The 16,305-nt window shown below is 43.7% G+C and overlaps 1 protein-coding gene across 1 annotated transcript in view; it reads right to left on the bottom strand.

Annotated features, from left to right (window-relative positions):
• The window catches only part of SLC9A9 (solute carrier family 9 member A9), a 931,015-nt gene that overhangs the window by 157,218 nt on the left and 757,492 nt on the right, over positions 1 to 16,305 (bottom strand). The window contains exon 14 of the mRNA XM_089672557.1: positions 14,543 to 14,622. Within this exon, the coding sequence (XP_089528683.1) occupies positions 14,543 to 14,622 (80 nt within the window). The remainder of the gene's footprint in view (positions 1 to 14,542; positions 14,623 to 16,305) is intronic.

Raw genomic sequence — 16,305 nt, 5'->3', positions numbered from 1 at the left:
TTTGATTATAGTATTGAATTAAATGTATTATCATATTATTATTTTTTATGATTATTTATTAAATTATAATTTCTGATTTCATGTTTCAAATTTTAACATACCTGGGATGTTTACTAGACTCTTGTTCGGACAGATTTCAGTGAGTTATTCCTAAAAATTACAGGCCTACAATAAAAAAAATACATATTTCCATGCAAAAAAATGTACCGCTTTGAGCACAGAAATATGGACATATTCAGACCGCTAGGGAGGTTAATTTTTTTGAGCAGTGTATATACAATCCACTGGCCACTTTATTAGGTACACTTTGCTAGTACCGGGTTGGACCCCCTTTTGCCTTCAGAACTGCCGTAATTCTTTATGATATTGATTCAACAAGGTGTTGGAAACATTACTTGGAGATTTTGGTCCATATTGACATGATAGCATTGCGCAGTTGCTGCAGATTTGTTGGCTGCACATCTATGATGCAAATCTCCCATTCCACCACATCCCAAAGGAACTCTATTGGATTGAGATCTGGTGACTATGGAGGCCTTTGGAGTACAGTGAACTCATTGTCATGTTCAAGAAACCAGTTTGAGATGAGTTGAGCTTTGTGGCATGGTACATTATCCTGCTGGAAATAGCCATCAGAAGATGGGTACACTGTAGTCATAAAGGGATGGACATGATCAGCAACCATACTCAGGTAGGCCGTGGCATTTAAACAAAGCTCAATTTGTACTAAGGGACCCAAAGTGTGCCAAGAAAATATCCCCCACACCATTACACCACCAGCCTGAAATGCTCTCATCTGTGAAAAGCACAGGGTGCCAGTGGCAGACCTACCATCTGAATGTCACAGCTGAAATTGAGACTAGAGACAGTTGGGGGGAGTATTTTAAACATTAGTTAGGCTACGTTCACACTAGCTTTGTCAGCAGGCATCAGACAGGCGTTTGGGAAGCGTTTTTAACGTTTTTCAAACGCCTATGAAAGTTCTGCACATGGCAGCACACAGTGCTGTTCACACTGAAGTGTTAGTGTTGTGTTGCGGCAAAACTGATGCCTCATGTCTAGTCAGGAAGAGTTGAAGCCTCCCATTCAAGTCTATGGTGACGCTGGCAGGCGTTTGCGAGATGGTTGCAAGGCGGTTGCGGAGCGTTAATACCATTTAACTTCATTATAGGCATTTGTGGTGCGGTTTTAACGCTTGGCAAACGCCTATCAAACACCTCAAAAACACGCATAGGGCATTTGGGGAGCGTTTGAGGAGCGTTAAAAACGCTTCCCAAATGCCTGTCAAACGCTTATAGGGGCGTTTGGCAAAAGTTAGAAATAAGTCAAGTGTGAACGAGCCCTTAGGGTTAACCCAGAATTTTACTTTAAAAGAATATACATTTTCCTAAGTGGACTTTATATCCGAAATATATAAAATTTAATGTATTAGAGTCAGCGGAGAACATTCCAGGTTTAAAATAATTTAATAACTAAATAAGTAAAAACTGGAAAACAGTGAAGGTACAAGAAGCTGAAACACAAGATACATTTGCAGAGAAATTCTTGTGAAGGGAAAGTACATTGTAAGCCTTTTATCTCTGGGTGATAAACTACCAAAATAAATGACATTTCATGACAGCGTGTGTGTCAGAGATGGGGCATGTTTAGACAGTGATATGAAAGAAAAAGAGCAATTCACAGGAAGAAGGCACACAGTGGGACACTCACTGTCACAAGTGACATGGAGATGGGGGGAGGTAGAGAGCTCACTGCTCTATAGACCAGGGAAATTGTCTCCTGCCTTCTAAATTATGGAGGCCCTGACATCTGACTTGTCATTATCAAGCTCTGCTGGCCTATATTTCCCCATGCAAATGTAGAAAAGGACACCAAATGTGTCTCACCTGGGATAATTATGCATCAAGTGGTTATGTCACAAGGTGTATACCCAGTAAAGGAGCCTATCTGCTGCTGTGACAGAGTACGAATGCTTCCAAAACACAAACAGTTTGCAACCAGAAAGCAGCATTTCAGCAGGTGCCAGCTCCATTTCTGTTTCCAAACACAAACCTATACAGTAGACCACAATATTAAGAACATTAACTAGTTGCCGACTGCAGATAGCCAAATGACGGCTGCACTGCGGCCGGCCAGTTCTAGGTGGACGTCATATGACGTCCTCCCAGAACGCGCTCTCCTGCACGCCCCAGGGGGCGTGCACCCGGCGATCCTCATGATCGCTGTGTCCTACGGACACAGCTGATCACGTGATGTGGTAAAAGGCCAATCACAGCGGCCTTTTACCACGTGATCAGCGGTGTCCAATGACACGCTGATCAGAGGAAAATGCAAGTGCCGGTTCTCGGCTGCACTTTCCTCACGCTGTCAGATCGTGAGGAAAGTACTGCCGAGAACCGGCAGTTATCAGAGCGGGGATCGGCACCGATCATCAGGGCACTGATGATCAGTGCCCTGATGATCGGTGCCCAGCAGTGCCACCCGCAAGTTCCGCCCACCTGTGCCCAGCAGTGAGCCCACTAGCTCCGCCCACCTGTGCCCAGCAGATCACCCACCTGTGCCCAGCAGTGCACCCACCTGTGCCCAGCAGATCACCCACCTGTGCCCAACAGTGCACCCACCTGTGCCCAGCAGTGCACCCACCTGTGCCACTCTGCAGTGTCACACACCTGTGCCCAGAGGTGCCACCTACCTGTGCCCAGCAGTGCCACCCACCTGTGCCCACCCACCTGTGCCCACCAGTGCCACCCACCTGTGCCCACCCACCAGTGCCACCCACCAGTGCAGCCCAGCAGTGCTGCCAGTCAGTGCCACCAGTCAGTGCCCAGTGGTTGTGCCAGTCAGTGCCCAGCAGTGATGCCAGTCAGTGCCGTCTATCATTACCCATCGTCAGTGTCACCTATCAGTGCCGCCTATCAGTTCTGCATATTAGTGCCGCCTATCCGTGACACCTCCTTAGTGCTGTCTATCAGTGCCGCCTATCCGTGCCACCTCATTAGTACTGCCTATCAGTGCCCTTTAGTGCTGCCTATCAGTGCCCATCAGTGCCACCTATCAGTGCCCATCAGTGCTGCCTCATCAACGCACATCAGTGAAGGAGAAAAATTACCTGTTTGAAAAATTTTATAATAGAAACAAAGAAACATTTTTTTTCAAATTTTTTGCACTTTTTTTATTTATAGCGCAAAAAGTAAAGCGCCCAGTGGCGATTAAATACCACCAAAAGAAAGCTCTATTTCTGAGAAAAAAATGATCAAAATTTCATATGGGTACAATGTTGCATGACCGCGCAATTGTCAATCAAAGTGCGGCAGCGCTGAAAGCTGAAAATTGGCCTGGTAAATAAGGGGGTATAAGTGCCTGGTAGGCATGTGGTTAATAAACATATACATGAACAAAAAAAGCACTTAAAGATAAACTATAGAAGAGCTCTTAATAAGATCTATGATGTGCATCTGTTTGAAGCTGAATGAAACAGAAAAATATATAAAAAAAATAAGCAATCAAACTCTGCATTCTTCAAGACATGCTCAGGGTACCTCTGAGGTTTACAGACAGTTCAGACTACAAAGTAACCACTTGAGCTTCGGAAGGTTTTACCCCCTTCATGACCAGGCATTTTCTTGCTATTCAGAACTGCACTTTTTTAACTGGTAACAGGTATTCCTTTTAAGGTTTGGACTGTCCACCTCACATTGTCAGCTAAAAGTTGTGCTAACTGTTCTCTCAGTAGAAGATTGTTCAGGTATCCCACAATGAGTATACCCCAGGGGCATAGCAAGGCTAGCATGGCGGCAAGTACCTTGGAAGATATACCAAATGGGTAGGGCTACAAGTTGATAGTTTTGAGAATCCACAGCAAAAGGAGGTAGCATTAATGGACAGGTGGGGACATGAAAATATACATCCTTGATGTCCACAGAGGCTAGAAAGTCTACCTGATAAAGGGAGGCTATAACAAACCTGATGGATTCTAAACAAAAATTTTGGACTCAAATATAGGCCTCTGCAAACAGGTATGGGTCTGTGCAACATTTGGGAGGTTTGAACAGTTTATAAGGAATTCTAGATTCTCCGTATAGATCACTCTAAGTAAGGAGTATACCAGAAACATTTTGGCGGTCTTGGAACCTCTCAGGGATTCCAGGACTGGTAACAGCACTAGCAGACCCTATAAGTTGTTCTATTTTTAAGATGGTATCTTTAAGCCTGGGAGCTGTAGGAGCTGCCTGCAGGTCCTCCTAAACAAAATCATCCAAGGATTTGTGAGCCTCTTTGTCAGATAGAGACTCATCAGCAGAAGGTTTAAAGGCTGCTACAGCTGGAGGTATGTCAGCAAAGATTCTAAACGGGAAGGCATAGAAAAATGCTTACAGCCTATGCATTGCAAGTCAGAAATCATAGTTGCAAGCTGACTCATAAAATCCAGGATTGAAACTCCTCCCTGCATATGGCAGAGGAAAGGGCCACAACCGATGGAGCTAAGGAAGACTCTGAAGAGCACAGGGAAGCAAGCATGGAACAATGATCCAGGTTAGCAATCTCTGGTCACTAAGGAGGGCAAATACAGGGTGCCTCAGAATTGTTAGCAGATTGTGAGTGCGTGGGACCAGATGCAGCACGACTTCTTCCCTTGCGCTTAGGATCTGACATGCAACATTGCTTAACAGTGGCAACTTAATTGAGAACATCAGACAAAAACCTTGGGTAGTAACAAAGTAGCTGCTGAAAACAGGAGAGGTTCAATTGACCACAGTTGACCAGGTCATTGCAGGCAGTATCAAGGAGTCCTGAAGTGAAACTAAGGGGGTTATTTACTAAAATTGAAGAGTGCAAAATCTGATGTAACTCTGCATGTAAACCAATCAGCTTCCAGATTTTACTGCCAAAGCTTAATTGAACAAGCTGAAGTTAGAAACTGATTGGCTACCATTCACAGCACCAGATTCTGAGTGCACCAGTTTTAGTAAATCTACCCATAAGTGTTTCTTGCAAATAGAAAAAATGATTTGAAGAAGCTGATTAATGCTGAAAAGGTGGGAACAGAGCATGGAGTGCGCATGCATGACACTCCAACTAGTAAAGCAGCACTTTTTTGCTGAGTGTATTAAGCCTTTGTCAGTGTATTAAGACTTTCCATGGGGATCAATGGAAAGCAGGTGTAAAAATGGCACCCAATGACTTTAATAAATGTAGTAGCTCCCAATACTTAGACATATGGCATAAACATTATGCCACTTCTCTGGACCTGGAAAGCACTCTGCCGCTAACAAAGTACACAAAAGTCTGGAAAGCACCACAAGAACAGCCCTGTGTCAAAGGTCACATTCCAAACACCACAATCTTTGATCCAGTGTAGTCCAGGTAAAGCTTCATTGCTGATGCTGAGGAAATGCCACATAGTTGTATAAAGAGCCAAGCTCAGGTGGCCACTGTTGTTTTGTTCAAATGCCACCTTTTTAAACTGGTTGCTACCTGCGTAACATATATGTGTGGTGGGAAAAAGGGTGGAGTTTAACGTCTACTCACTGCACATATATATCACTGGGCAACCAATGTGTCTGTGCTGAGAGTGCATTATTTTCATGTTCCCAGCACAGAGACTGAGCTGTCAAAGACAGCTCTTAGTCCCCACTAATGATTGATAGCTGATCATGTGACCAATCATGATCAACGATCCTTCCCACCCATGTGGTTCAGAACCTTTTAAAGGGGCAGGTGGGAAGGGTTAATCATTGCAAGAGCTTGCATAACAGAGAGGAAAAAAGGATATGAAGAGTTGAATTCATGGCCCCATTTAGTTATGTCCTAGGATGGTCCACAGTAAGAGACCTACAGTAGTTGCTGAGAGCGTGGTTCTCTGCTCATAGCATAACAGAAATACAGAACTGGATAGAGAGAAAAAAGCAACAACGATTCAACTCAAACCTATGAAAATATAGGCAGTGGCACCCAAACTTTACTAACATATCTTTACATTGGCTTTATTTGGATCTCTTTAACCCTGTGTAGGGATCTGCTGCCTCTATTGCCTGTATCTGTAAATGCCTGAACTGCTGATATATTTTGTATACACTTCTTGTCTCTGGGTGCTGGGCTGAAACCCCAGAAATGAGGAAGTGCAGAGACAGTGAAAGTCTGAGACCAAATGTACAATATATACATATATGTGTATATATATATATATATATATATATATATACATACATACATACACACACATATATGTATGTGTGTGTGTGTGTGTGTATATATATATATATATATATATATATACACACACACACACACATACATATATATATCTATACACGCACACACACCAGCCACTTTATTAGGTACACCTTGCTAGTATCAGGTTGGACCCTTTTTACCTTCAGCACTGCCTTAATTCTTCGTGGCATAGATTCAACAAGGTGTTGGTAACATTTGGTCCATATGAGATACTGTTGCCTATCATCTCAAACCAGTCTGCTCATTCTCCTCTGATCTCTGACATCAGCAAGGCATTTTCATCCACACAACTGCTGCTCAAGGAATATTTTATCTTTTTTGGACCATTCTCTGTAAACCATAGAGATGGTTGTGCATGAAAATCCCAGTAGATCAGCAGTTTTTGAAATACTCAGACCAGCCATCTGGCACCGACAACCATGCCATGCTCAGTTTGAACTTCAGAAAGTCATCTTCACCACATTCAGATGCCTAAATGCATTGAGTTGCTCCCATGTGATTGGCTGATTATCAATTTGTGTTACCAAGCAATTGAACAGGTGTACCTAGTAAAGTAAAAGGTATTGCCAAAAGTATTGGGATGCATGCCTTTACAAACACATGAACTTTAAAGGCATCCCAATCTTAGTCCATAGGGTTCAATATTGAGTTGGCCCACCCTTTGCAGTTATAACAGCTTCAACTCTTCTGGGAAGGCTGTCCACAAGGTTTAGGAGTGTGCCTATGGGAATGTTTGCTCATTCTTCCAGAAGTGCATTTGTGAGGTCAGGCGCTGATGAGGGACAACCTCACAAATGACCTCTAATTCATCCCAAAGGTGTTCTATCAAGTTGAGGTCAGGATTCTGTGCAGGCCTGTCAAGTTCCTCTACCCCAAAGGTCTTTATTGACCTTGCTTTGTGCACTGGTGTGCAGTAATGTTGGAACAGGAAGGGGCCAGCTCCAAACTGTTCCCACAAAGTTGGGAGCATGAAATTGTCCAAAATGTCTTGGTATGCTGACACCTCAAGAGTTCCCTTCATTGGAACTAAGGGGCCAAGCCAAACCTCTGAAAAACAACCCCACACCATAATCCTCCCTCCACCAAAATTACATTTGGAACCAGGGGAGGACTGACCATTTGGAAACTCGGGCAGTGCCCGGGGGCCCAGGGTCAGTAGGGGGCCCCATGAGATGCCCCTGGTACCTTTTTCATATGCTTTTTTGAGTTTGGGCAAGGACACAGGGGCCCCATGATCCCCTATTGCCCAGGGGGCCCCATGAGTTGTCAGTCCGCCCGTGCTTGGAACAATGCAGTCAGGCAAGTACCGTTCTTCTCGCAACCACCAAGCCCAGGCACGTCCATCAGATTTCCAGACAATAAAGTGTGATTCGTCACTCCAGTGAACACGTCTCCACTGCTCTAGAGTCCAGTGGCGGCATGCTTTATACCACTGCATCCAACGCTTTGCATTGCATTTGGTGATGGATGCAGCTGCTTGGCCATGGAAACCATTCCATGAAGTTCTCTACTCACTGTTGTGCTAATCTGAAGGCCACATGAAGTTTGGAGCTCTTAAGCTATTGACTCTGCAGACAGTTGGCAACTTCTGCGCACTTCAGCATGCACTGATCCTGCTCTGTTTTTTTACGTTGCCTACCACTTAGTGGCTGAGCTGCTGTTGTTCCCAGTTGCTTCCACTTTTGTTATAATACCACTAACAGTTGACCATGGAATATTTAGTAGTAAGGAAATTTCACGGATGGACTTATTGCACAGGTGGCAACCTATCATAGTACCACGCTTGAATTCACTGAGCCATTCTTTCACATATGTTTGTAGAAGCAGTCTGCATGCCTAGATGCTTGCATTTATACACCTTTGGCCATGGAGGTGATTGGAACACCTGAATTCAATGATTTGGAGGGGTGCCCAATAATTCTGGCAATAGAGTGTGTGTGTGTATATATATATATATATCAGGGAAGGAATGGTCCAGCTAGAAGGCTTGGTAGCAGCCACCAACCCACCAGCCGTACAGGAGAAGGACCGAATGAGCAAGCCTGTACCCCCTGGGCCAGATAGGGGAAGAAGCACTCTGGTGGGAAACCAGATTCACCACCTACTGGGGCTGTCTAATTTCTTAAAGTGACAGGCACCGCATCCCTTGCTCAGAGATACCTCCAGACAGCTGGGTACAGAAGAGGAATTTATCTAGGGTGGTACTACAGAAGGGGTTAAAATTTTGAGTCCAGACCTACTAGCCGGTCACAAAACTTACTCTCCACTAGTTGCCCCACCCAACCTTGCCCATGGCCGCCCCGAACCCCACCCCCAACCCCACCCCCGACCCACCCCAAACCCCACCCCTGGCCTGCCCCAAACCATGCCCCCTTTAAAGCTTATGAAATTACATTTTGCTTTAGAATAAATAGTCCAAAATATAAAACTGTACACAGTAATGTATATCCCAGCTCCCCTGTACTCCATTATAGTGATATGACATGTTGTATACAGTTCTTACTGTCCCCCCGAGTCCCTCGCGGCGGTGGAGAGGGTGTCTCCTCTCAGTGGAGGAGAGCGGACCTCTCCTGCACCTGTCCCCTTGGCAGCGGTGCCGCAGAAACCGGAAACTGGAAGTTGTAAACCGGAACTCGGCTTCACAATGAGGCTTGGAGCGCAGGTGCAGTCGCTCCATGCTTCATCTGTGCTCACCGCTCGCAGCTGTTCGCCGCTCACCACAGAGAAATTTCTCCTCGCATTTGGAGAGCGGGCGAACTCTCCAAAAGAGATTGTTTTGCAAAAGAGACTCATAAATAGTTCCAAAAAGTTGTATCCGGTTCATCGGTTCAGTTGGGCATCCCATATACCCCTTACACCATCCAAGTTGATATCCCCCTAATAAAACATCAAAAACAAACTCAAGGATTGATTAATGACTCCTGGATGCAAGTATGTGGAAAATGCGTGTTGCCTGGCTGTGCAGGAGTATAGGGGGACCCAAATCTAATGCAACTCCTAAGGGGGTAGTGCTACAGTATGTTATTAGGTTAGTAGGTGAAACTAACATAAGACTTTATATGCAGTGATTGTTGATTTCAGTTAACCCTGTCCCTTCCGGTTTTAGCTATCTAGCTAGTTTTAGCTTAGGGTTCAATATCCAGCACAGGCTAGAGTCTGATGGCCACGTCTGGTAGTTAGAAGTCCAGTTGCATGACTTAGGAGCAGTCTCAATTTTAGTTAACTTAATATGTATGCACTTCCTGTCTCTGGGTTGTTGATTTGAATATCCCAGAAAGAGGAAGTGGAAAGAGAGAGAGAAAGTCTAAGACCATGTGTCCTGTCCATGGATCTGCATAAGAAATGTTACAAAATCAAGAATATTTTGCTGTTTAAAAAAAAATGATGCTAAGCAGCCAACAATACAGACTAGGCCACTAATTCTCACAGAGCAAATATCTGCAATCCCAGACTGCCAGTCCAGGCCTAGATATAAACAATACATACAAACCGCCCTGGATTTCTGCAACACAGTTTAGACATAGCTTACTCTCAGACAAAAGTAACTTTTTCATTTCTTTAAAAAAATACTGAATATATACCAGATGCACTTTATATTAGACAAACTTTGCACATTGTACGTATAAAATACATGCAGATTGGTGATTTTATAGATAAAATTGTAGTAAAGTAGGGCGCCTAATCATACTGCACAAAATGCTTCCAAATCACATAGTAAAAGCATAAAGTGAAATGGAGCAATCTGGGTCAGAGCAATGCCTGCACTATTTCACCCACATCTTATCTTCTGACATGGAAATTTACTGGCAAAGTACATTATGCCCCTGGGGTAAGCATCCTTTTTAGAACACCAATCGAGTGATTTCTTTGATTTCATTCTAAGGAAAATGTATGTAGGTTCTTTGAGCACATCAAAAAAAGAAATCTTAAGAAGTACAGAAAGCAGGCTTATCTTCTTGAAAAATGTCACTGAATTCTAAGGGGTCACTAGATTAGGTAGCAGACATTACAGTCGCAACAATATTCCCCAAAAATCAAAGGTCCTAAAACTGGTAGACTTGCCATTTAACACCAATATTTCTCTACTGAAGTGCAACTCTAGCCAAACATTTTCATGCTCTGTATTGGATAGAAATGGGAAATAGAGCTTCAGCCAGAATCCTTTTTCTGCTTGTGTCTCCATTATGGAGATGTACTTTCTGATTAGACACTTGTAAATAAATGTAAACAGATGATTTCTTCAACAATGAAAAATAGATGCACAAATGGATGTAAACTGAAGTAAACTGTACTGAACAGAACTGCAAAGTGATGTAAGGCCCCATTCACACAGGTGTCATCAATTCAGTCATGTTTTTGCTAAAAAAAAATTCAGGTTACATCAGTTTACATCAGGTGACAAAAGTAAAAGAAAAAATAATTTTTTTGTGTAACTCCCTTCAAGTTAGCTAGATAGATTTTGTTTTTTCTTATTTTAGACAGAGGCTGAGTGACAGCCTGGGAGTGAGGCAGTGAGCTCACCTCAGGACAGGCTGGAAGGTTCCACAATTCAGGGCTTCTGGAGCCCTCCCACCTTTCCAGGGACCTTGGAAAATCCAATAGCAGGAGGCTGAGCATGGTGACCAGGGCAACTTTCAAATATGACAATTCCTGGGGAGAGAGGGGAGTCAGGTGAAAGATGGATTGAGAGGTTGTCTGGAGTGAGGAGCCTGAGAGAGGAGCCTACCTACAGGCTGGTTGTTGGACGGGAGTCTAAAGTCTCCTGGGGAGGACATTATGAGCAGCAGGGAAGGAGCCAGCCCAGAAAAAGGCCTGAAAGCAGCTATCAAATCACCACACTGACAGGACAGGACAGTGTGAGTACTCCTACACCACCTGGGTAAGATAAGGGAAGAGGGCGGTCAGGTGCAATACCCATCTAGTCTTCACCTGGGATTGCTTAACTTCATATTCTTGGGACCCCCTTCCTCAGGGATACCCTCAGCACAGTTGGGTGAAGAGGAGGATTCTTCCGGGGTCAGAGGAAGTACACTGAGAGCGGGACAATGCTTTATTTTGTCAGTCCACCCTTTTTGTATATAGTTGCTAAGAAGTTTGTCCTGGGGTTCTACAGTTCCTGGGACATCCTATATACCCCTAGACCACATTTAAGTTCTTAGCCCCTTAAAAAAAACAACAAGAAAACAAGCTCAAGAACTGTTTACTGACTCAGAGTACATGTGTAGAAAATGTGTGTTGCCTGGCTGCGCAGAGTTTAGGGGACCCCAATCAAATCCAGTGGTCCTTACAAGGATAGTGCTACACTTGCTTAAAAAGAGACATAAAGCGAACAGACGTAAATGGATGACATCCGTTTAAAGCCATTCACATCCGTCTAAATGGAAAAGGTAAACAGCCTTGGTGCGTTTTACAAAACAAACCTGAACTTGGACAGGGACGAAGGTGGATGTAAACAGATGATATCCATTTACATCCTATCCTAAAGCCCATAGGAAAGAATTGCTGTCTGTTTGAATGGGACCTAAACTGATATAGCCTAAATCAGTATTCATCAGGTTTTTCTTACTAAAAACTGTCCTGAACTAAATGCCAGTCTGGAAAGACTCTTACAGGGATACAGAGGGTGTGTGTGTGTGTGTGTGTGTGTGTGTGTCTGGGGGGGGGGGGTTGGTAGTCCAAAAGAAGAGAACTGTGCAGGGCTAACAACACTGCTCAGGATTTCAGTGCAGTATAAGCAGCATTGTCAACTCAGTACAGAAAGGTACGAGCAGACTGGATTTCAGATAGATCAACTAGTATTTTACCATTATTTGCAGCATATTTAAATAGAATTTGTGAGAAATTGCAAAGATGTCATAAATATGTTTTTATTATGCCCAAGCATACACTTTAATGTTCCTAAGATATAAGTAGCCCCGAACAGCAATCCCTTTAAGCCATTCAACCAAGACATCTTCATCTTAACAGACATATCATTTGATTGACATGCCAGGGGGGTGCTAGAGCATGATTGGTTCCATTGGTGATGGACTTGGGAGAGTGATGATTAGCAGCTTCTGTGGAGGAGTTGGGGTGTGCAGAATTCGGTAAAGGATACAACACAGGAGACAGAGTGATAGGTGTCAGAGAGAGAGGACCATGAGAGCCCTGAGATTGCTGCCTACATCCCTTTCTGCCCTCTGCAAAATAACTATGGACATTGCACAGATTCCCTGGCAATCTGTATTTGAGGAATAGACATAGCTGCAGCCAGAGACAGTGTGATCTGCAACTCCCATCTAGGATAGCCTGGAGCTCTTTTTTAACTACCTTAATCCAGTCTGCAGGAGCAGAGCTCACAGGACAAACTGTTTTTAGGAAGACATTCATCAGACAGTGGAGTACCTTTGGCCACCCTCATGGGTATGGACTTTGCTTATACCTGTTTGGAACATTAGTTCTCATGGAAAATCTTTCTTAAAGGGGACCTCTGCATCCTTTCACTGTGGATAGTTGGGACACTTTGTGAAAAACCCTCTTATCTTTATGAATACCTTCTTTTGAGGTTTGAGTGTTTTACCGGTAAATTTAAAGGATCCCATCGTTGGCAGGCTATGTAATAAATTTACCCATTAGCCAGTGGTTAGCTAGGCTCTATTTGACTGCAGTTAGGCCTCTGTAGTTAGCTGCATCCTACTTCATATTGGGGACATTGGTTGCACCGTTTGTTGATTATTATTGCCTGCAGTGTTGTGTTACACTCACCTAGAGCAGTGGTTCTCAACCACTAGGCCATGCCCTGGTACCTTTTTCCTGCAAAGCCCCAAGGCCCTAATTTCCTAGGGCTCACAGAGCCTGGTTGAATGGCCACGTTTGTTGGCAAGATGTCAAAATAGGAAGCTGGCGCAGGGAAAAAGGAGAATCTGGCGGAGATGTAATCCCTCAGCTGCCTATCCCCATCCCCTTACTCTAAGCTAAATGCCATGTATGTGTTTTTGCCTTGGTCTATACTGCTTCTGGGTAGCAGCAGGGCCAGTCCAAAAGGGCCCTGGGATGGGAGCTGTTGCTGCGCTGTCTACCTGGGCTTAGTCCTTTGTTCTCTGATGTTCAGGTCATTGTGTGCCCTGTACTGTAAAGGGAGTTTCTTTTTCAGACTTCGCCCGAGATAGGGCCCCGAGACAGGCGCCACCCCAATACATGTTAAAAACACGTACTGCAGTGCCACACAACACATGGTGTCCTTTGCATTGTGCTGCTGTAAAAAGGAATATACTTCAATTTCATGTTTAAACATGTATTTTGTAATTTCATATGTTTTTGTATGAGAATAAACATTTATTTATTTTTTAACTGTTGATGCTTGAAAGGTTTTGGAAGAATTTGTCAGGCCCTGGTGTCATTGAGGTAGAGAATCCCTAGCCTGGAGGCCTTTCACTGTTGGTAAGCAGCGTGAACGAAAATTAGATAGAGTAGTGTTGCACTACTCATACAATACAATAATAATATATAAATCAATAAATATATAAACAGTGCAAGAGTGAAAATGAAAGTGTTTCAGTGCTCAATCTGCCCAAAAGCAATAAACGTTGTACTTCCACTGCACTGTTTATTGCTTTTGGGTGGATTGAGCACTGAAAGACTTTCATTTTCACTCAGGCTCTATTTATATATTTATTGATTTATATCTTATTATTGCATTGTATGAGTAGCACAATACTATTCTAATTTTATTTCATTTGGCGTGAGATCACTTTTAAGTGTTTTTGCAGCAACTCATTTTAGACTTTTATATTTTTTGTGGTAGCGCACAGTGTTCTTTATCATTAAGGAGCGTGAACACCTGTCCTAATTACCATTGTGTTATTGAATTATGGCGCTAGTCCTGAACTACTGCATTTACCATTGTCATGCCTGTTTAACCACCTTTTCTTCAGGGCCTATTGCTTTATTTTAATTACATTTATTTAACCCAATATTTCCAGCAGCTCCTAAGAGAGGAGTCACATTGCTGCATATACTGTACATGCTATTCTTAGGAACCTTGTTCAATATATAGATTCGAGGATGGCAAATATGGTTTCTCATAACAACACCACACACAAATAATATTAAAGACCTTTTAAAGATCATGACTTTAACTGTCTCAGGTAAGGTCATGATTATCTTTAATTTTGTGAAATTTTTCTCAGGTCTGTGGGTTCTATAGTACAATTACTGCATATGTTTTTGCTGTACAGTACTTGCTCCTCCTGTGCTTAGTTTTACCAACAAATGTGGTTAAGCCATGTACATGTTACTACCACAATGCAAAATGGCATTGAAAGGATACTTGTGATCAAAACCATACCACAGTCTGAAGAGGTGAGCACTCTCTGCCTTTGTTGAACTTTCGGTCGGGTTTTCTGGCCTCTGTAGATACAAAAATGCATCAATGCTTAGGTCAGTGCATTTGGCGATGGATCTTTGCTTTGACAATTTTATTAAAAGAGAAGTATGGCTTTTTAAAAAAAATCATGCTCACCTAGATGGATGCAGCATTTGTCCAATGTGGCATCTGTCCCCTGCAGCTTCTACCGGTAAGACTGAGAACTGAGATATCAAACACCACTGATCACTTGTTTCTTAGTCTTCACTGAGCAGACAGCTGGCAACTGTCAGTCACTGGCTCTCTGCTCTGCCCCCCCCCCCAGTGCTCTCTGGATTGACAGGGGTAGAGGGGGTGGGAGTGGCTGGCTCAGGCTCTCAGTGGCTCACTGAGAGCCTGAGCCAACTGCCAGACCAGGCAATTGTGTGGATTCTGATTTTAAAATCAGGATCTTTCCCCAGTCTGGACTGGCTGAGTGACATCAGCCAACAGAGGGCTTTAGCCCAGTTCCATCTTAATGAATAGGCACACCTGGGCACTTCCCAGGGGCTCCAGGTGCATGGGGGACCCATGATCAGGGCCAGGACAGGGGGGGGCCTGGGGTGGGGGGAGATGGGGTGTCTCCTCCTCTTTGACAGGAGCAACTGCAATATCACTCCTGTCAGAAGGGGCAGTGTCTGGCTTTTGATGGAGGGAGGATTCAGCTTTCTCCTCCTTGCAAGGGGCAGAAGAGAGCCTGCAATGAGATTGAGAAATCACTCAGTCTCATCGGGGGAAAGAAAGTAGGAGCTTCCTTCATTGCAGGTGGGAACAGCTTTTGTGATCTGTGAGTACAAGGTGATGGGGGGGCACAATGCTGATGTAGGGGGGCACTGTGATGGGGTCACTATGATGGGGACACCTGATGTATATAGGCACTGTGATGAGGACACCTGCTGTAAGGGGACACTGTGATGGGGACACCTGATTTAAAGGGACACTGTGATGGGGGACACCTCAAGTATGGGGACAATGTGATAGGGAGACCTGATGTAAGTTGACACTGTGATAGGGATACCTGATGTAAGGAGACACCTGATGTATGGGGGCACTGTGATAAGGGAACCTGATGCAGACTGCTAGGAGGCACAGTGCATTCCTTTGCCCAGAGGCCTATGACGCTATTAGGATGGTACTGCTTTAGCTTACTGTCCACTGAAAACAGGTCACATAATTAACTACACTCCTGTAATACACAAGAGAAGAAGTATCAAATGAGCTTTGGCTATACTTCTGCTTTAAGACTCTCAACAACACTTTTTTATGTTCATGCAATCTGTATGCCTGAAATTAAGAAATTAACAAAACCTTTACACGATTATTAATTTTCAGCAGTGGCAAAATGAAATGGAATTGGACTATGGCGGTACTGGATCAGGTCATAAATGGTAAAATTGGAAACAGATTGATTTACTAGATTTTTTAAGAATTTCAACATTAACTCAGACTGCTCTTGCAGAAGGAGTAGTTTACATTTGTGGGATTATTATGATTTAGGCCTCATGCATACATAATGTTTTTTCCTCCCCTGGACGCCTGTGCTCCTGGTAGGAAAAAAGCATCATAAAAAAAGCACCAAAGGCCACGTTTCGAAAACATGTTTAAGAGCGGTTAGGCCCGTCAATTTTTTTGACGTTCACTCACTTCACTGGCCAGAAAATAATTTTATTCTGGCCACTGGTATGAAT

This window comes from Staurois parvus, unplaced genomic scaffold (genome assembly GCF_062004578.1).
Source record: "Staurois parvus isolate SC_StPar_1 unplaced genomic scaffold, SC_StPar_1.0 ptg000131l, whole genome shotgun sequence".
Lineage (NCBI taxonomy): Eukaryota > Metazoa > Chordata > Amphibia > Anura > Ranidae > Staurois > Staurois parvus.
Note: the sequence above shows the minus strand (reverse complement) of the source record. Positions and strands in the feature narration are given on the sequence as shown.